The sequence below is a fragment of the Salvelinus fontinalis genome, chromosome 11, assembly GCF_029448725.1.
Source record: "Salvelinus fontinalis isolate EN_2023a chromosome 11, ASM2944872v1, whole genome shotgun sequence".
Taxonomy (NCBI): Eukaryota; Metazoa; Chordata; class Actinopteri; order Salmoniformes; family Salmonidae; genus Salvelinus; species Salvelinus fontinalis.
In genome coordinates, this window is record NC_074675.1 from 55,297,832 (window position 1) to 55,319,434 (window position 21,603).

Sequence of the window (21,603 nt, forward strand, 5' to 3'; positions counted from 1 at the left end):
GGCACCACACGGTCAGGTCTCTGACCTCCTCCCTATAGGCTGTTTCATCGTTGTCAGGTCTCTGACCTCCTTCCTATAGGCTGTCTCATCGTTGTCAGGTCTCTGACCTCCTCCCTATAGGCTGTCTCATCGTTGTCAGGTCTCTGACCTCCTCCCTATAGGCTCTCTCGTCGTTGTCGGTGAAGAGGCCTACCGCTGTTGTGTCATCGGCAAATTTAATGATGGTGTTGGAGTCGTGCCTGGCCGTGTAGTCATGAGTGAACAGGTAGAACAGGAGGGGACTGAGCACGCACCCCTCAGGGGCCCCCGTGTTGAGGGTCAGCATGGCAGATGTGTTGTTACCTACCCTTACCACCTGGGGGCGGCCCGTCAGGATGTCCAGGATCCAGTTGCAGAGGGAGGTGTTTAGTCCCAGGGTCCTTAGCTTCATGATGAGCTTTGAGGGCACTATGGTGTTGAACGCTGAGCTGTAGTCAATGAACAGCATTCTCACCTAGGTGTTCCTTTTGTCCAGGTGGGAAATGGCAATATTAGGTTTTGGTTGAAGATTTGACAACATTCAGTATCAGAAATATGCAAAAATAGAGAAAATCAGAAAGGGGGAAAATACTTTTTCACAGCTCTGTACATCTGATTTTGTAAACCAAGTTTTTTTTTTTTGGGGGGGGGGGGGGGGGGGGGGATCAAGTGCTGGCAACAACATTGAGTGGAGATTTTGAAGAGTCTTCATTCACAGGTAGGTAAATTATAGCCTCCAAACTTTAAATCTCAGACACCCAGCGCATCTGTCCACAAGCGATTACAACCTTGTGCCCGTTGTTACTGAATCGGACGCAGCTGAGAAGAAACTAAACCTTTAAAAAATTTGTGAATTTAGTGAAAACTTGCCCATTTGTAACAAGCATGGTAAGAAGCATTTGTATTTACATTTTACACCTCTAATTAAAACTGAAACTACCACCAGTTACATGTTATTACAGTTAAAAAGATTAAATAAAAAAGTTGAGTTATTACAATTAACTACGATACCTGTGTAATTACTCTATAATAAAGGACCCGTTAAAATGAAGTGTTACTCCAATCGGGGAAACTAAGAGATTATCTGCTTAGAAACTTAGCTATGACTGTTTCGATCTGTTGTGTCGGAAGACGACGGCGGTGAAGGATATCATTGCTACTTAACGCAGATCCCAAGGTCAGTTTTGAGATCCTCCGGCGTCATTGGCGTAGGGTTATAACTGGACGTTTCTGACTGGTCTTGGAACTGTGACAACGGGCAGCCTATCCCCACCAACCTCTTTTACATAAAAAAAAAATCAAACGACTATCGTATTGGTTGATTAAAATCAGGACTTTATTAAGATAATGAGTAATCCAGGAATGTCACGAGTTAATTCACGCAAGCAAACTCGAGAAAATAGCAACTCTACAGAACGCCGTTGGCTACAATGACTTCCGGACACGAAGGGTCCGTGCATCTCCCCCTCACTGCTCTGTATGACAGAGGAAGGCAACTCTGTTCCTGTCGCGCTGCGGGTACTGCAGGTATGATGTTCCAACTAGGCACCACACCTGACCCACTGAGCTAGTTGATCAGTTCGGTGATTGCCTAAATTCAACACATCTGGTCTTCCAGGTCGGTTATAACATGAAACGGCTGAGGAACTCCGGGACCAGAGTTTTCCTACCCGATGTAGATAAAATCTCAAAATGCTAAAAAAATGTTTTTATCCTTTTTTTTAGGAAAATATAAAAAACATGTTAATATACACCCTCATTTCAAATACTCCTCACACAAAATAAATACCAGATTTAAACGTTTAATTTTACTTCCACATAATGCAGTAAGTCCCAGCAGCATTTAGAAAACACAAACAATTGTAGTTCACAGTCAGAGATACACACAATACGTCCAAAATGGCACCCTATCCCCTTTAAAGAGTAGTGCACTAAATTGGGAATAAGAGTGCCATTTGGGACAGACACACAGTATATATCAATATATTAATAAATGTAAACGTCATCATGAAACATGATTTCTCCTCTGTACACACATATATACATTCCACTCCGCTGTCAACAAACAAAATCAAGATTTTAAAAACGATTCTGTATCCCTACCGGCTCCCTATTCCCTACAGAATACACCGTAGGGCACTGGTCTAAAGTAGTGCACTATGTAGGGAATAGGGTGCTATAGGGCTCTGGTCTAAAGTAGTGCACTATGTAGGGAATAGGGTTCTATAGGGCTCTGGTCTAAAGTAGTGCACTATGTAGGGAATAGGGTTCTATAGGGCTCTGGTCTAAAGTAGTGCACTATATAGGGAATAGGGTTCCATAGAGCTCTGGTCTAAAGTAGTGCACTACATAGGGAATAGGCCTCTGGTCTAAAGTAGTGCACTATGTAGGGAATAGGCCTCTGGTCTAAAGTAGTGCACTATGTAGGGAATAGGGTTCTGGTCTAAAGTAGTGCACTATGTAGGGAATAGGGTTCTGGTCTAAAGTAGTGCACTATGTAGGGAATAGGGTTCTGGTCTAAAGTAGTGCACTATGTAGGGAATAGGGTTCCATAGGGCTCTGGTCTAAAGTAGTGCACTATATAGGGAATAAAAGGGTGCCATTTCGGGACAAGGACGCAGCCAGTAACAATATCGTTATAAATAAATAAAAAGTGTTAACGTTTCAACATAAAACCAAGAGGCAAATCAGTACCCTGATCATGTTGTTAGAATCAACTTAACGGTAGCCGTCTCAAATGGTACTCTAGTAGTTAGTGCACTATATAGGGAATAGGGTGCTGTTTGGGACGAACACCTTATCTCCCCTTCATATGAATAGAACACATAAAATACACCTGTACACTGAGCATACTAAATATTAAGAACACCTTCCTAATGTTGAGTACCTAGCATACTAAATATTAAGAACACCTTCCTAATGTTGAGTACCTAGCATACTAAATATTAAGAACACCTCCCTATTGTTGACTGCTGAGCATACTAAATATTAAGAACACCTCCCTATTGTTGACTGCTGAGCATACTAAATATTAAGAACACCTCCCTAATGTTGAGTACCTAGCATACTAAATATTAAGAACACCTCCCTAATGTTGACTGCTGAGCATACTAAATATTAAGAACACCTTCCTAATGTTGACTGCTGAGCATACTAAATATTAAGAACACCTCCCTAATGTTGACTGCTGAGCATACTAAATATTAAGAACACCTCCCTATTGTTGACTGCTGAGCATACTAAATATTAAGAACACCTCCCTAATGTTGAGTACCTAGCATACTAAATATTAAGAACACCTCCCTAATGTTGAGTACCTAGCATACTAAATATTAAGAACACCTCCCTAATGTTGACTGCTGAGCATACTAAATATTAAGAACACCTTCCTAATGTTGACTGCTGAGCATACTAAATATTAAGAACACCTCCCTAATGTTGAGTACCTAGCATACTAAATATTAAGAACACCTCCCTAATGTTGAGTACCTAGCATACTAAATATTAAGAACACCTCCCTAATGTTGACTGCTGAGCATACTAAATATTAAGAACACCTTCATATTGTTGACTGCTGAGCATACTAAATATTAAGAACACCTTCCTAATGTTGACTGCTGAGCATACTAAATATTAAGAACACCTTCCTAATGTTGACTGCTGAGCATACTAAATATTAAGAACACCTCCCTAATGTTGATTACCTAGCATACTAAATATTAAGAACACCTCCCTAATGTTGAGTACCTAGCATACTAAATATTAAGAACACCTTCATATTGTTGACCGCTGAGCATACTAAATATTAACACCTTCCTAATGTTGACTGCTGAGCATACTAAATATTAAGAACACCTTCCTAATGTTGACTGCTGAGCATACTAAATATTAAGAACACCTCCCTAATGTTGACTGCTGAGCATACTAAATATTAACACCTTCCTAATGTTGACCGCTGAGCATACTAAATATTAACACCTTCCTAATGTTGACTGCTGAGCATACTAAATATTAAGAACACCTTCATATTGTTGACTGCTGAGCATACTAAATATTAAGAACACCTCCCTAATGTTGACTGCTGAGCATACTAAATATTAAGAACACCTTCCTAATGTTGAGTACCTAGCATACTAAATATTAAGAACACCTTCCTAATGTTGAGTACCTAGCATACTAAATATTAAGAACACCTCCCTAATGTTGACCGCTGAGCATACTAAATATTAAGAACACCTTCCTAATGTTGACTGCTGAGCATACTAAATATTAAGAACACCTCCCTAATGTTGAGTACCTAGCATACTAAATATTAAGAACACCTCCCTAATGTTGACTGCTGAGCATACTAAATATTAAGAACACCTCCCTAATGTTGACTGCTGAGCATACTAAATATTAAGAACACCTTCATATTGTTGACTGCTGAGCATACTAAATATTAAGAACACCTCCCTAATGTTGACTGCTGAGCATACTAAATATTAAGAACACCTTCCTAATGTTGAGTACCTAGCATACTAAATATTAAGAACACCTCCCTAATGTTGAGTACCTAGCATACTAAATATTAAGAACACCTCCCTAATGTTGAGTACCTAGCATACTAAATATTAAGAACACCTTCCTAATGTTGAGTACCTAGCATACTAAATATTAAGAACACCTCCCTAATGTTGACTGCTGAGCATACTAAATATTAAGAACACCTTCATATTGTTGACTGCTGAGCATACTAAATATTAAGAACACCTTCCTAATGTTGACTGCTGAGCATACTAAATATTAAGAACACCTTCCTCATGTTGACTGCTGAGCATACTAAATATTAAGGACACCTTCATATTGTTGACTGCTGAGCATACTACATCAAACTTTTGCCCTCAGAACAGCCTCAATTGGTCGGGACATGGACTCTACAAGGTGTTGAAGGCGTTCCACAGGGATACCGGCCCCTGGTGACTCCAACACTTCCCAACAGTTGTGTCAAGTTGGCTGGATGTCCTTTGGGTGGTGGACCATTCTTGATACATACGGGGAAACTGAAAAACCCCAGCAGTGTTGTAGTTCTTGACACAAACCGGTGCTCCTGGCACCTACTACCATACCCCGTTCAAAAGCACTTCAATATTTTGTCTTGCCCGTTCACCCTCTGAATGACACACATACACAATCCATGTCTCAATTGTCTCGAGGCTTAAAAATCCTTCTTTAACCCGTCTCCTCCCCCTTCATCGACACGGATTGAAGTGGATTTAACAAGTGACATCAATGAGGGATCATAGCTTTCACCTGGATTCCCCTGGTCAGTCTATGTCATGGAAAGAGCAGGTGTTCCTAATGTTTTGTCCACTCAGTGTAAGTACAGGTAGTACACCTGGGTTCAAAATACTATTCGACATAATTTCAGAAAAAGTATCTGGGATTGATTGAGCTTCTCCACTTTAAAAAAAAATAAATAAATAGAAAAGTCCCAAAAGTACAAAACCCTGGCCATCTGGCATTCGAGGCAGACTGAAGCAAACGCTCAAATCATTTAAAATTATTTTAAAAAGTATTTGAACCCCAGGTCTGATCGGTAGGTAGGTAAAAAGTTTAGCCACAAACACACACACACAGGTAGAGATGGAAAGCTGAGTAGCCTGTATTAATAAATCATGCTCAGATTCATCTTTCCTCACAGGCAACAAACCAAGTGATCCCTTCACTGAGACAAATTCTGACTGTGTGTGTGGTAGTGTGTGTGGTAGTGTGTGTGCGGTAGTGGTAGTGTGTGTGTGGTAGTGTGTGTGGTAGTGTGTGTGTGTGTGTGTGGTAGTGGTAGTGTGTGTGTGTGGTAGTGGTAATGTGTGTGTGTGGTAGTGGTAATGTGTGTGTGGTAGTGGTAATGTGTGTGTGGTAGTGGTAATGTGTGTGTGGTAGTGTGTGTGTGTGTGGTAGTGTGTGTGTGTGTGGTAGTGGTAGGGTGTGTGTGGTAGTGTGTGTGTGTGTGGTAGTGGTAGGGTGTGTGTGGTAGTGGTAGGGTGTGTGTGGTAGTGGTAGTGTGTGTGTGGTAGTGGTAGTGTGTGTGTGGTAGTGGTAGTGTGTGTGTGTGGTAGTGTGTGTGTGGTAGTGTGTGTGTGTGGTAGTGTGTGTGGTAGTGGTAGTGTGTGTGTGGTAGTGTGTGTGTGTGGTAGTGGTAGTGTGTGTGTGTGGTAGTGGTAGTGTGTGTGTGTGGTAGTGGTAGTGTGTGTGTGTGGTAGTGGTAGTGTGTGTGTGTGGTAGTGGTAGTGTGTGTGTAACAAGTCAGAATACATCAGTAGTATAATCAGTAATATCGTATCAATACCCACTCCTGTAACATTATACTGTAACCCTAACCTTCCCTCAACATCTAACCCTAACCTTCCCTCAACATCTAACCCTAACCTTCCCTCAACATCTAACCCTAACCTTCCCTCAACATCTAACCCTAACCTTCCCTCAACATCTAACCCTAACCTTCCCTCAACATCTAACCTTCCCTCAACATCTAACCTTCCCTCAACATCTAACCCTAACCTTCCCTCAACATCTAACCCTAACCTTCCCTCAACATCTAACCCTAACCTTCCCTCAACATCTAACCCTAACCTTCCCTCAACATCTAACCCTAACCTTCCCTCAACATCTAACCCTAACCTTCCCTCAACATCTAACCCTAACCTTCCCTCAACATCTAACCCTAACCTTCCCTCAACATCTAACCCTAACCTTCCCTCAACATCTAACCTTCCCTCAACATCTAACCCTAACCTTCCCTCAACATCTAACCCTAACCTTCCCTCAGCATCTAACCCTAACCTTCACGTAAAACTGCAGTAACAAAAACTTCAATGTAACCGTTCAGTGACCTGACCCTAACGCAAACACAACGTTGAAGGAACGTTACCATGATCCCCTAACGTTGTGGGAACGCTAGTTAACCAAACATTTCACTGCAAACATTTCAGTGACCTCTGATATTAACCTATATACTATATTTAGGGCTGTCAAAGTTCACGTGTTTTTAAAGTGACATGTTTATCGCTGTAAAAAAAAAAATGTTAATCGTATCTCCATTTCTAACACTGAAACCTTTTAAAAACGCAACACAGCTACTACTTTAGACCGCGAGACAAAATCATTTCAGAGATATGCATTTTCTTTCTTTCTTTCGCGGATTCGTGTGCATGTCGCCGGACGTTTTTTAAACACATCGTTTGGTTTGATAACAAACAAGGTTGTTTAGCTAGCTAGTCAATGTTACCTAACGGGATAGAAACCTGATAACTTGACCACTGACTACGCTATGCACAGTTTGGATGGCACAGGCAGAAGGCTATGGTGTGTGAGAGAGAGAGAGAGAGAGAGGATGTGTGTGTGTGTGTGTGTGTGTGTGTGTGTGTGTGTGTGTGTGTGTGTGTGTGTGTGTGTGTGTGTGTGTGTGTGTGTGAGTGTGTGTGAGTGTGTGTGTGTGTGTCAAACATTGTGATGAATTGCGATAAACTAACGGCCACGAATTAAAATTAAATTAATTTGACAACCCTAATTATATTATGACCGTAACGTAACCACAACGTTGAAGGAATGTTAAAATGCTATCACAGAATGTTGTTTGAACGTCGCGGGAACGTTAGACATCGTAATCCGGAACAGCCGAGTAGCTGATTCCACCGACGGTGGGGGGACTGGAATGTAGAGGGAACAGCCAACAGAACACCGACCCTGAGAGACGAGGACGTGAGGGGAGAGAGAGAGGAACAGAGACAGAGTTATGTTATAAATATGTTACTATATACATGTTAAGAATTCTTTAAGACTGTGAGCAGAACCAGACGGTTGAATAACACACCTCTCCCGAAGACCTCTCTGAGCAGGGCTAGTTTGGGCTTCCGTGTGTGTGGGACGTGCGTCGGTGGCGGCTCAGAGGTGCTGCTGGTGATTGATGTCCTGTCTTTCATCAATCTGTTCCTCATATGTTCTATAGGAGTTTCATCTGTTATAATGGACACCAACTGAGAGAGAGGTGGACGGAGAGAGGTGGACAGAGAGAGGTGGACAGAGAGAGGTGGATAGAGAGAGGTGGACAGAGAGAGGTGGATAGAGAGAGGTGGATAGAGAGAGGTGGACGGAGAGAGAGGTGGACAGAGAGAGAGGTGGACAGAGAGAGAGGTGGACAGAGAGAGAGGTGGACAGAGAGAGAGGTGGACAGAGAGAGAGGTGGACAGAGAGAGAGGTGGACAGAGAGAGAGGTGGACAGAGAGAGAGGTGGACAGAGAGAGAGGTGGACAGAGAGAGAGGTGGACAGAGAGAGAGGTGGACAGAGAGAGAGGTGGACAGAGAGAGAGGTGGACAGAGAGAGAGGTGGACAGAGAGAGAGGTGGACAGAGAGAGAGGTGGACGGAGAGAGAGGTGGACGGAGAGAGAGGTGGACGGAGAGAGAGGTGGACGGAGAGAGAGGTGGACAGAGAGAGGTGGACAGAGAGAGAGGTGGATAGAGAGAGAGGTGGATAGAGAGAGAGGTGGATAGAGAGAGAGGTGGATAGAGAGAGAGGTGGATAGAGAGAGAGGTGGATAGAGAGAGGTGGATAGAGAGAGGTGGATAGAGAGAGGTGGATAGAGAGAGGTGGATAGAGAGAGAGGTGGATAGAGAGAGGTGGATAGAGAGAGGTGGATAGAGAGAGGTGGATAGAGAGAGGTGGATAGAGAGAGAGGTGGATAGAGAGAGAGGTGGATAGAGAGAGAGGTGGATAGAGAAAGAGGTGGACAGAGAGAGGTGGATAGAGAGAGAGGTGGACAGAGAGAGGTGGACAGAGAGAGAGGTGGACGGAGAGAGGTGGACGGAGAGAGGTGGACAGAGAGAGGTGGACAGAGAGAGGTGGACAGAGAGAGGTGGACAGAGAGAGAGGTGGACAGAGAGAGAGGTGGACAGAGAGAGAGGTGGACAGAGAGAGAGGTGGACAGAGAGAGAGGTGGACAGAGAGAGAGGTGGACAGAGAGAGAGGTGGATAGAGAGAGAGGTGGATAGAGAGAGAGGTGGATAGAGAGAGAGGTGGATAGAGAGAGAGGTGGATAGAGAGAGAGGTGGATAGAGAGAGGTGGACAGAGAGAGGTGGACAGAGAGAGGTGGACAGAGAGAGGTGGACAGAGAGAGAGGTGGACAGAGAGAGAGGTGGACAGAGAGAGAGGTGGACAGAGAGAGAGGTGGACAGAGAGAGAGGTGGACAGAGAGAGGTGGACAGAGAGAGAGGTGGACAGAGAGAGAAGTGGACAGAGAGAGGTGGACAGAGAGAGGTGGACAGAGAGAGGTGGACAGAGAGAGGTGGACAGAGAGAGGTGGACAGAGAGAGGTGGACAGAGAGAGGTGGACAGAGAGAGGTGGACAGAGAGAGGTGGACAGAGAGAGAGGTGGACAGAGAGAGAGGTGGACAGAGAGAGAGGTGGACAGAGAGAGAGGTGGACAGAGAGAGAGGTGGACAGAGAGAGAGGTGGACAGAGAGAGAGGTGGATAGAGAGAGAGGTGGATAGAGAGAGAGGTGGATAGAGAGAGAGGTGGACAGAGAGAGGTGGACAGAGAGAGGTGGATAGAGAGAGAGGTGGACGGAGAGAGGTGGACGGAGAGAGGTGGACGGAGAGAGATGGACGGAGAGAGGTGGACAGAGAGAGGTGGACAGAGAGAGGTGGACAGAGAGAGGTGGACAGAGAGAGGTGGACAGAGAGAGGTGGACAGAGAGAGGTGGACAGAGAGGTGGACAGAGAGAGAGGTGGACAGAGAGAGAGGTGGACAGAGAGAGAGGTGGACAGAGAGAGAGGTGGACAGAGAGAGGTATAGAGAGAGAGGTGGGTAGAGAGAGAGGTGGGTAGAGAGAGAGGTGGGTAGAGAGAGGTGGATAGAGAGAGGTGGATAGAGAGAGGTGGATAGAGAGAGGTGGATAGAGAGAGGTGGATAGAGAGAGAGGTGGATAGAGAGAGAGGTGGATAGAGAGAGAGGTGGATAGAGAGAGAGGTGGATAGAGAGAGAGGTGGATAGAGAGAGAGGTGGATAGAGAGAGAGGTGGATAGAGAGAGGTGGACAGAGAGAGGTGGACAGAGAGAGGTGGACAGAGAGAGGTGGACAGAGAGAGGTGGACAGAGAGAGGTGGACAGAGAGAGGTGGACAGAGAGAGGTGGACAGAGAGAGAGGTGGACAGAGAGAGAGGTGGACAGAGAGAGAGGTGGACAGAGAGAGGTGGACAGAGAGAGAGGTGGACAGAGAGAGAAGTGGACAGAGAGAGGTGGACAGAGAGAGGTGGACAGAGAGAGGTGGACAGAGAGAGGTGGACAGAGAGAGGTGGACAGAGAGAGGTGGACAGAGAGAGGTGGACAGAGAGAGAGGTGGACAGAGAGAGGTGGACAGAGAGAGGTGGACAGAGAGAGGTGGACAGAGAGAGAGGTGGACAGAGAGAGAGGTGGACAGAGAGAGAGGTGGACAGAGAGAGAGGTGGATAGAGAGAGAGGTGGATAGAGAGAGAGGTGGACAGAGAGAGAGGTGGACAGAGAGAGGTGGACAGAGAGAGGTGGATAGAGAGAGAGGTGGACGGAGAGAGGTGGACGGAGAGAGGTGGACGGAGAGAGATGGACGGAGAGAGGTGGACAGAGAGAGGTGGACAGAGAGAGGTGGACAGAGAGAGGTGGACAGAGAGAGGTGGACAGAGAGAGAGGTGGACAGAGAGAGAGGTGGACAGAGAGAGAGGTGGACAGAGAGAGAGGTGGACAGAGAGAGAGGTGGACAGAGAGAGAGGTGGACAGAGAGAGAGGTGGACAGAGAGAGGTATAGAGAGAGAGGTGGGTAGAGAGAGAGGTGGGTAGAGAGAGAGGTGGGTAGAGAGAGGTGGATAGAGAGAGGTGGATAGAGAGAGGTGGATAGAGAGAGGTGGATAGAGAGAGGTGGATAGAGAGAGGTGGATAGAGAGAGGTGGATAGAGAGAGGTGGATAGAGAGAGGTGGATAGAGAGAGGTGGATAGAGAGAGGTGGATAGAGAGAGAATTAAGTGATCAGGTTACAACATAAACGTTCCCAAAGTTTCAGGCCTGCCTCGTTAATAAAGAGGTCCGTTTCAGGCCTGCCTCGTTAATAGAGAGGTCCGTTTCAGGCCTGCCTCGTTAATAGAGAGGTCCGTTTCAGGCCTGCCTCGTTAATAGAGAGGTCCGTTTCAGGCCTGCCTCGTTAATAGAGAGGTCCGTTTCAGGCCTGCCTCGTTAATAGAGAGGTCCGTTTCAGGCCTGCCTCGTTAATAGAGAGGTCCGTTTCAGGCCTGCCTCGTTAATAGAGAGGTCCGTTTCAGGCCTGCCTCGTTAATAGAGAGGTCCGTTTCAGGCCTGCCTCGTTAATAGAGAGGTCCGTTTCAGGCCTGCCTCGTTAATAGAGAGGTCCGTTTCAGGCCTGCCTCGTTAATAGAGAGGTCCGTTTCAGGCCTGCCTCGTTAATAGAGAGGTCCGTTTCAGGCCTGCCTCGTTAATAGAGAGGTCCGTTTCAGGCCTGCCTCGTTAATAGAGAGGTCCGTTTCAGGCCTGCCTCGTTAATAAAGAGGTCCGTTTCAGGCCTGCCTCGTTAATAGAGAGGTCCGTTTCAGGCCTGCCTCGTTAATAGAGAGGTCCGTTTCAGGCCTGCCTCGTTAATAGAGAGGTCCGTTTCAGGCCTGCCTCGTTAATAGAGAGGTCCGTTTCAGGCCTGCCTCGTTAATAGAGAGGTCCGTTTCAGGCCTGCCTCGTTAATAGAGAGGTCCGTTTCAGGCCTGCCTCGTTAATAGAGAGGTCCGTTTCAGGCCTGCCTCGTTAATAGAGAGGTCCGTTTCAGGCCTGCCTCGTTAATAGAGAGGTCCGTTTCAGGCCTGCCTCGTTAATAAAGAGGTCCGTTTCAGGCCTGCCTCGTTAATAAAGAGGTCCGTTTCAGGCCTGCCTCGTTAATAAAGAGGTCCGTTTCAGGCCTGCCTCGTTAATAAAGAGGTCCGTTTCAGGCCTGCCTCGTTAATAAAGAGGTCCGTTTCAGGCCTGCCTCGTTAATAAAGAGGTCCGTTTCAGGCCTGCCTCGTTAATAAAGAGGTCCGTTTCAGGCCTGCCTCGTTAATAAAGAGGTCCGTTTCAGGCCTGCCTCGTTAATAAAGAGGTCCGTTTCAGGCCTGCCTCGTTAATAAAGAGGTCCGTTTCAGGCCTGCCTCGTTAATAAAGAGGTCCGTTTCAGGCCTGCCTCGTTAATAGAGAGGTCCGTTTCAGGCCTGCCTCGTTAATAGAGAGGTCCGTTTCAGGCCTGCCTCGTTAATAGAGAGGTCCGTTTCAGGCCTGCCTCGTTAATAGAGAGATCCGTTTCAGGCCTGCCTCGTTAAAAGAGTTCTTCTGAGATCTTTTATGAATGCAAACTACACATTTGACCGAGACTTGACCATACCTGGTCGTAGAAGATGACCATGACGAACACGCCAAACAACACCGACTCAACCAGGAGAATGATGTAGTGCGCTCTGAGAAGGGGCAACAATGAAAGACAGAATATACATCATACAAATTAGACTTGTACATCTCTTCCATCTCTATCCTCTCTCTCGTCCTTCACTCACACAATAAGGTGTTTGCTGGGAGACTCCTCTCCTTCTTTGTCTCCTTCCCCGTCTCTCTCGCTTCGTATTCTCCACACCCAGGCTGACACCACCAGAGCCATGGAGTAGAGACTGGCCATACCTGGAGAGAGAGAGATGAGAGAGAGAGAGAGGGATGGGAGAGAGGGACTTTATATATAAATGCCTGGAACATTTAACTTTTGGAGAATCTTTTATAAAAAGTTATATAAAGTAACCCGAAGTGTAAAATAATAAATAATGGCTACTTCTCAGAAAGTTTTAAACCGTAAAGAGGAGAGAAACAAGGTTGTCCACTATCGACATATCTATTTATTATCAATATAGAAATGTTAGCTGTTAAAATCAGATCCCAAAATAATATAGAGGCATTAGAAATCCAGGGCTTAAAAACAAAAGGTGTCATTGTACGATGATGATTCATGTTTTCTTTTAAAACCACAACTTGGATCCACAGCCCTTAATAGAGGATCGAACTGGTGGAATTATGTCACACAAGCAGGTAACAAAAATATATGAAATGTCTGCTCTGCCCAAAATTACAACCAACTAATTGCAGCATTACCACGAAAATGGAAGAGGAAAGTGGGGGGGGGGGGGGGGGGGAAGTAGGGAACTTGTCTGTTGGCATTAATGACCATAATAGATTAAAGAAAATTGTGATAAATTAAAGAGTACACCAGCTTAATTTAAGGACCCAAAAAATTGACAGAGGTGCCATATAGATCGCAAAAAAAGTTGGGAAGAGATTTCTGAAGTGCCGATTCCACGTGGTTCATGAACTGATACGCAAAATGAAGCCGGATTCAAAACGTAGAATTTTTCCATTTAAATTATTATACAAAATTCTTGCAATTAATAGAATGTTATTTATATGGGGAGATACAACCTTCCCAGCTCTGCAGATTCTACTGTGAGGAGGCAGAGTCATTAGATCATTTATTTTGATACTGTTCACATGTAGCTTGTTTTTGGTTGCAGGTCCAGGATTGGCTGGAGAATTGCAACATTTACCTGGAGCCAACGCTACAGATAGCAATACTGGGGGATTTAAAAAGTCATAGTCAATCAATCAATCAATAATATAATATTACTTTTAGAAAAACATGTTTATCTTTAATTTACAATCTGTAGAAACTATGAGAATAGAAAGGTCCAGAACTTTTGTGAAACATCACAGCACAGTTGAAACATATATGGCAAATAGAAATCCAATATGGATGGTGTTAAGAGATAGATGGGAGGGGTTGAATGGAGCTGAAGGGTGGGACTAATAACAACATAACTAATGTAAAACATATATAGGTTCAGAACCTTTGTGAAAGAAATAGATGGTTGAGGTTAGAGGAAGGAGTATATAAACAAAATATAACTATTGTAAAATATACTGTGTCCATAAAATGTATATAGTATGTATAAACAGGAAGTAGAAGCCTAAGCATTGTTGTGCCCTAGTTTACTCCAATTAGGGGAGGGGAAGTAGGATTAGAAAGTAATAAAGAAAAATATATTACAAAAAATATATATTCATATGTTGGAAAATCATTCCAGGTGAAGCTGGTTGAGAGAATGCCGAAAGTGTGCAAAGCTGTCATCAAGGCAAAGGGAAGCTACTTTGAAGAATCTCAAATATATTTAGATTTGTTTAAAACTTTTTGGTTACTACATGATTCCATATGTGTTATTTCATAGTTTTGATGTCTTCACTATAATTCTACAATGTAGAAAATAGTAAAAAAAAATAAAGAAAAACCCTGGAATGAGTAGGTGTATCCAAACTTTTGACCGGTACTGTAAATATTTGCCCCCAAAAAATATATGGGGGATTGGAAATGACGCAGACAACTTCATTGATGGAAGCTACAATCTATCTGCAGTATTAAAGCTGATCCACCCCCCCTAAAAGAAATACAAAAATACAAAGAATGGCTGGAACGGAGCTAACGGAACGGAGCTAACGGAACGGAGCTAACGGAACGGAGCTAACGGAACGGCGCTAACGGAACGGCGCTAACGAAACGGCGCTAACGGAACGGCGCTAACGGAACGGCGCTAACGGAACGGCGCTAACGGAACGGAGCTAACGGAACGGAGCTAACGGAACGGAGCTAACGGAACGGAGCTAACGGAACGGAGCTAACGGAACGGAGCTAACGGAACGGAGCTAACGGAACGGAGCTAACGGAACGGAGCTAACGGAACGGAGCTAACGGAACGGAGCTAACGGAACGGCATCGTGTGTTGGACGTATTAGATACAATTCCACTCCAGCCATTAACACGAGCCCGTCCTCCCAAATGAAGGTGTCACCAACCTCCTGTGTAAGTAATAGAGAGTAGAGAAGAGGACTCACCTGTATAGAAGAGAAACTGGATAAAGTACTTCTGGTTCAACTCTCCAACACAGTTGTTGATCCTACAACACAACCACACACTGTATTATAACGACAGAGGAGAGACATGGAGGAGAGACGAGGAGGAGAGACACAGAGGACAATGACAGACTGAGAGAAAGAAGGATAGAAGGAGGAATGAGGAGGAGGAGTGTTACTAACCAGGGACAGAGAGAGGTGGTAGGAGGAGGAGTGTTACTAACCAGGGACAGAGAGAGGTGGTAGGAGGAGGAGTGTTACTAACCAGGGACAGAGAGAGGTGGTAGGAGGAGGAGTGTTACTAACCAGGGACAGAGAGAGGTGGTAGGAGGAGGAGTGTTACTAACCAGGGACAGAGAGAGGTGGTAGGAGGAGGAGTGTTACTAACCAGGGACAGAGAGAGGTGGTAGGAGGAGGAGTGTTACTAACCAGGGACAGAGAGAGGTGGTAGGAGGAGGAGTGTTACTAACCAGGGACAGAGAGAGGTGGTAGGAGGAGGAGTGTTACTAACCAGGGACAGAGAGAGGTGGTAGGAGGAGGAGTGTTACTAACCAGGGACAGAGAGAGGTGGTAGGAGGAGGAGTGTTACTAACCAGGGACAGAGAGAGGTGGTAGGAGGAGGAGTGTTACTAACCAGGGACAGAGAGAGGTGGTAGGAGGAGGAGTGTTACTAACCAGGGACAGAGAGAGGTGGTAGGAGGAGGAGTGTTACTAACCAGGGACAGAGAGAGGTGGTAGGAGGAGGAGTGTTACTAACCAGGGACAGAGAGAGGTGGTAGGAGGAGGAGTGTTACTAACCAGGGACAGAGAGAGGTGGTAGGAGGAGGAGTGTTACTAACCAGGGACAGAGAGAGGTGGTAGGAGGAGTGTTACTAACCAGGGACAGAGAGAGGTGGTAGGAGGAGGAGTGTTACTAACCAGGGACAGAGAGAGGTGGTAGGAGGAGGAGTGTTACTAACCAGGGACAGAGAGAGGTGGTAGGAGGAGGAGTGTTACTAACCAGGGACAGAGAGAGGTGGTAGGAGGAGGAGTGTTACTAACCAGGGACAGAGAGAGGTGGTAGGAGGAGTGTTACTAACCAGGAACAGAGAGAGGTGGTAGGAGGAGGAGTGTTACTAACCAGGGACAGAGAGAGGTGGTAGGAGGAGGAGTGTTACTAACCAGGGACAGAGAGAGGTGGTAGGAGGAGGAGTGTTACTAACCAGGGACAGAGAGAGGTGGTAGGAGGAGGAGTGTTACTAACCAGGGACAGAGAGAGGTGGTAGGAGGAGGAGTGTTACTAACCAGGGACAGAGAGAGGTGGTAGGAGGAGGAGTGTTACTAACCAGGGACAGAGAGAGGTGGTAGGAGGAGGAGTGTTACTAACCAGGGACAGAGAGAGGTGGTAGGAGGAGGAGTGTTACTAACCAGGGACAGAGAGAGGTGGTAGGAGGAGTGTTACTAACCAGGGACAGTGATGGTCCATACGTCGTATGCATCTTTGACATACTCTGCAGTGGTGAGCTCTGGGGGGGCGGTAGGTCTCACAACGACTACACACAGTCCATCCCTCACAGCCCTGCAACACACAATATCACAGAGACAATATATCACACTACAGTGTGTCTGTATCAGACTCTACTTATTACACCACAGTGTGTCTGTATCAGACTCTACTTATTACACCACAGTGTGTCTGTATCAGACTCTACTTATTACACCACAGTGTGTCTGTATCAGACTCTACTTATTACACCACAGTGTGTCTGTATCAGACTCTACTTATTACACCACAGTGTGTCTGTATCAGACTCTACTTATTACACCACAGTGTGTCTGTATCAGACTCTACTTATTACACCACAGTGTGTCTGTATCAGACTCTACTTATTACACCACAGTGTGTCTGTATCAGACTCTACTTATTACACCACAGTGTGTCTGTATCAGACTCTACTTATTACACCACAGTGTGTCTGTATCAGACTCTACTTATTACACCACAGTGTGTCTGTATCAGACTCTACTTATTACACCACAGTGTGTCTGTCTGTATCAGACTCTACTTATTACACCACAGTGTGTCTGTCTGTATCAGACTCTACTTATTACACCACAGTGTGTCTGTCTGTATCAGACTCTACTTATTACACCACAGTGTGTCTGTCTGTATCAGACTCTACTTATTACACCACAGTGTGTCTGTATCAGACTCTACTTATTACACTACAGTGTGTCTGTATCAGACTCTACTTATTACACCACAGTGTGTCTGTATCAGACTCTACTTATTACACTACAGTGTGTCTGTATCAGACTCTACTTATTACACCACAGTGTGTCTGTATCAGACTCTACTTATTACACTACAGTGTGTCTGTATCAGACTCTACTTATTACACTACAGTGTGTCTGTCTGTATCAGACTCTACTTATTACACTACAGTGTGTCTGTCTGTATCAGACTCTACTTATTACACCACAGTGTGTCTGTATCAGACTCTACTTATTACACTACAGTGTGTCTGTCTGTATCAGACTCTACTTATTACACTACAGTGTGTCTGTCTGTATCAGACTCTACTTATTACACCACAGTGTGTCTGTCTGTATCAGACTCTACTTATTACACCACAGTGTGTCTGTCTGTATCAGACTCTACTTATTACACCACAGTGTGTCTGTATCAGACTCTACTTATTACACCACAGTGTGTCTGTATCAGACTCTACTTATTACACCACAGTGTGTCTGTCTGTATCAGACTCTACTTATTACACCACAGTGTGTCTGTATCAGACTCTACTTATTACACTACAGTGTGTCTGTCTGTATCAGACTCTACTTATTACACTACAGTGTGTCTGTATCAGACTCTACTTATTACACTACAGTGTGTCTGTCTGTATCAGACTCTACTTATTACACTACAGTGTGTCTGTCTGTATCAGACTCTACTTATTACACTACAGTGTGTCTGTCTGTATCAGACTCTGCACAGCAACTAAACATTTCACAACTAAACGTTTCAAACTGCACAGATCGGCCCTCACAACCCTGTAGGAACACACAATATCCTACTACACCCCCGTGAACACACTACACGTCACAGTGAAATACGACACCATAAGCTCCACTCCACAGCTTCAACATCGCTCCCCTCGTGTCACCAGATTGATAGATTTTCGGCGGCGCAACGGGCTACAAGACGGTTGGTTACAAGGTGTTTGTGAAGCAGAGGGCCCCTAGATCAAGCTGTTGTAATGACGGTGGACCCAGATAGAGAAGGAAGCAGAGGGTCCCTAGATCAAGCTGTTGTAATGACGGTGGACCCAGATAGAGAAGGAAGCAGAGGGTCCCTAGATCAAGCTGTTGTAATGACGGTGGACCCAGATAGAGAAGGAAGCAGAGGGTCCCTAGATCAAGCTGTTGTAATGACGGTGGACCCAGATAGAGAAGGAAGCAGAGGGTCCCTAGATCAAGCTGTTGTAATGACGGTGGACCCAGATAGAGAAGGAAGCAGAGGGTCCCTAGATCAAGCTGTTGTAATGATGGTGGACCCAGATAGAGAAGGAAGCAGAGGGTCCCTAGATCAAGCTGTTGTAATGACGGTGGACCCAGATAGAGAAGGAAGCAGAGGGTCCCTAGATCAAGCTGTTGTAAGGACGGTGGACCCAGATAGAGAAGGAAGCAGAAGGTCACTAGATCAAGCTGTTGTAATGACGGTGGACCCAGATAGAGAAGGAAGCAGGGGGTCCCTAGATCAAGCTGTTGTAATGACGGTGGACCCAGATAGAGAAGGAAGCAGGGTCCCTAGATCAAGCTGTTGTAAGGACGGTGGACCCAGATAGAGAAGGAAGCAGAGGGTCCCTAGATCAAGCTGTTGTAATGACGGTGGACCCAGATAGAGAAGGAAGCAGGGTCCCTAGATCAAGCTGTTGTAAGGACGGTGGACCCAGATAGAGAAGGAAGCAGAGGGTCCCTAGATCAAGCTGTTGTAATGACGGTGGACCCAGATAGAGAAGGAAGCAGAGGGTCCCTAGATCAAGCTGTTGTAAGGACGGTGGACCCAGATAGAGAAGGAAGCAGAGGGTCCCTAGATCAAGCTGTTGTAATGACGGTGGACCCAGATAGAGAAGGAAGCAGGGTCCCTAGATCAAGCTGTTGTAAGGACGGTGGACCCAGATAGAGAAGGAAGCAGAGGGTCCCTAGATCAAGCTGTTGTAATGACGGTGGACCCAGATAGAGAAGGAAGCAGAGGGTCCCTAGATCAAGCTGTTGTAATGACGGTGGACCCAGATAGAGAAGGAAGCAGAGGGTCCCTAGATCAAGCTGTTGTAATGACGGTGGACCCAGATAGAGAAGGAAGCAGAGGGTCCCTAGATCAAGCTGTTGTAAGGACGGTGGACCCAGATAGAGAAGGAAGCAGAAGGTCACTAGATCAAGCTGTTGTAATGACGGTGGACCCAGATAGAGAAGGAAGCAGGGGGTCCCTAGATCAAGCTGTTGTAATGACGGTGGACCCAGATAGAGAAGGAAGCAGGGTCCCTAGATCAAGCTGTTGTAAGGACGGTGGACCCAGATAGAGAAGGAAGCAGAGGGTCCCTAGATCAAGCTGTTGTAATGACGGTGGACCCAGATAGAGAAGGAAGCAGGGGGTCCCTAGATCAAGCTGTTGTAATGACGGTGGACCCAGATAGAGAAGGAAGCAGAGGGTCCCTAGATCAAGCTGTTGTAATGACGGTGGACCCAGATAGAGAAGGAAGCAGGGGGTCCCTAGATCAAGCTGTTGTAATGACGGTGGACCCAGATAGAGAAGGAAGCAGGGTCCCTAGATCAAGCTGTTGTAATGACGGTGGACCCAGATAGAGAAGGAAGCAGAGGGTCCCTAGATCAAGCTGTTGTAATGACGGTGGACCCAGATAGAGAAGGAAGCAGAGGGTCTAACTGAGCACAGTGACATCCACCACACTAGTGCTGTGAGTATGTGTGTTTACTCACCCTCTCATTCATGTGTGAATTCTGGGACCTCAGGTCAGAGAAGTCTATAGCCGTCTCCGGTAGGGGAACCATACCTGGAAGACACACAGGTAGTCAGGTACACCTGAGTCACAACATAAACATATTATTAACCCACGCCAGACCAGTGGTGGAAAAAGTACAACTGTTATACTTGAGTAAAAGGCTAAGGTTTAAAATATACTTAAGAATTATAAGTAAAAATCTTTTCAAATTCTTTATATTAAACAAAGCAGACGGAACCATTTTCTTGTTTTTTAAATTTATTTACGGAACGCTACGGGCAAACTCCAACATCCAGACATAATTTACAAACGAAGCGTGTTTAGTGATGTTCTCTGTTTAGTGAGTCCTCCAGATCAGAGGCAGTAGGGATGACCAGGGATGTTCTCTGTTTAGTGCTTGAATTTGACTATTTTCCTGTCCTGCTAAGCATTCAAATGTAACGAGTACTTACGGGTGTCAAGGAACATGTATGGAGTAAAGAGTACAATATTATCTTAAGGAGTGAAGTACAGACACCCCCAAAAACGACTTAAGTAGTACTTTAAAGTATTTTTACTTAAGTATGTTACACCACTGGACACTAGATACACACAACACACACAGGTACAGACAGAAGCCTTGTTAGACTGTAACACACCCCTATGTCAAAAGAAATACACTTTCTGGGTAAGTCTCGTCAGCTGGTAGTATTGTCTCTGTCTCTCACTCACACACACGGGCTGAACAAACCTGGGTCCGAGAAGACAGCTTTGGAGTGACAGGCCAGCAGCAGGAGTAGAATCAAGTTAAACACTGACCCGTGTAGTGTACACCACACACTGAGGAGAGAGAAGAGAGAGAGCGAGAGAGCGAGAAGAGAGAAAAGAGAGAGAGCGAGAAGAGAGAGAGCGAGAAGAGAGAGAGAAGAGAGAGAGAAGAGAGAGAGAAGAGAGAGAGAAGAGAAAGAGAGAGAAAGAAGGAGCGGTGAGGAAGGAGAGAGAGAGAAAGAAGGAGCGGTGAGGAAGGAGAGGTGAGGAAGGAGAGAGAGAGAGAATAGTTAGAGAAAGGAGAGAAAGGAGAGAGAGAGAGAGAGAGAGAAGGGTGGAGACTGACAGCACCGCTTGAATGAATGACAGTGAACTAGCTAGCCAACTACACTGGCTTGTAGCACCAAACAAACTATTTTACACTTTTCTCTAACTGCAGTAGTGAAGGGATGAAACGTTTATCCGGTTTGACTGGTTCGACGAGGATAGATTACAATTTGTGGGTTCACCGTAAACCCACACATTGGGCAAGTTCATTATGCATGGCCCGGTGTACTGGGTTTGCGCATTTTATACCATTCCACTAGTCCTAAAATGACATCCCTACCCACCCGGGGCAGCGGGCCATGCAAAACGAACTCTCAGTAGTGCGGCTCCGAGTGTCAACAACATTGTTTTGATTCTACCAAACTAGCCCTTCACTTTGTTCATGTGTACTGTGGCCAAAGACTGGGAAAACGCGTTAACTACCTGGTTACAGTGAATGTACAGCCCTGCTACAGGTAACTAAAAATAATGTAACGAAGCCGTTGTCAAGATTGGATAATGATACAGAATACCTATACAAACAGCC

At 45.5% G+C, this 21,603-nt stretch overlaps 1 protein-coding gene across 26 annotated transcripts in view; it reads right to left on the reverse strand.

The window, feature by feature from the left end:
- Positions 1–1,804: 1,804 nt before the first annotated feature.
- The window catches only part of zgc:77880 (zf-DHHC domain-containing protein), a 20,042-nt gene continuing 243 nt past the window's right edge, over positions 1,805–21,603 (reverse strand). Inside the window, exons 2-15 of one of the 26 annotated variants that reach the window (XM_055939097.1) lie at positions 20,734–20,822; positions 19,981–20,054; positions 16,446–16,558; positions 14,983–15,044; positions 12,612–12,732; positions 12,443–12,515; positions 7,871–8,033; positions 4,771–7,743; positions 4,255–4,555; positions 4,169–4,211; positions 3,957–4,039; positions 3,619–3,790; positions 3,146–3,575; positions 1,805–3,102 (exon numbers count right to left, since the gene is read on the reverse strand). In XM_055939097.1, the coding sequence (XP_055795072.1) occupies positions 7,652–7,743; positions 7,871–8,033; positions 12,443–12,515; positions 12,612–12,732; positions 14,983–15,044; positions 16,446–16,558; positions 19,981–20,054; positions 20,734–20,822 (787 nt within the window). In that variant the 3' untranslated portion in view covers positions 1,805–3,102; positions 3,146–3,575; positions 3,619–3,790; ... (2 more) ...; positions 4,255–4,555; positions 4,771–7,651. Of the gene's footprint in view, positions 3,103–3,145; positions 3,576–3,618; positions 3,791–3,830; positions 3,917–3,956; positions 4,040–4,082; positions 4,556–4,598; positions 4,685–4,770; positions 7,744–7,870; positions 8,034–12,442; positions 12,516–12,611; positions 12,733–14,982; positions 15,045–16,445; positions 16,559–19,980; positions 20,055–20,733; positions 20,823–21,603 lie in introns of all 26 variants that reach the window. The other 25 variants (XM_055939095.1, XM_055939083.1, XM_055939080.1 and 22 more) reach the window with 25 other exon arrangements.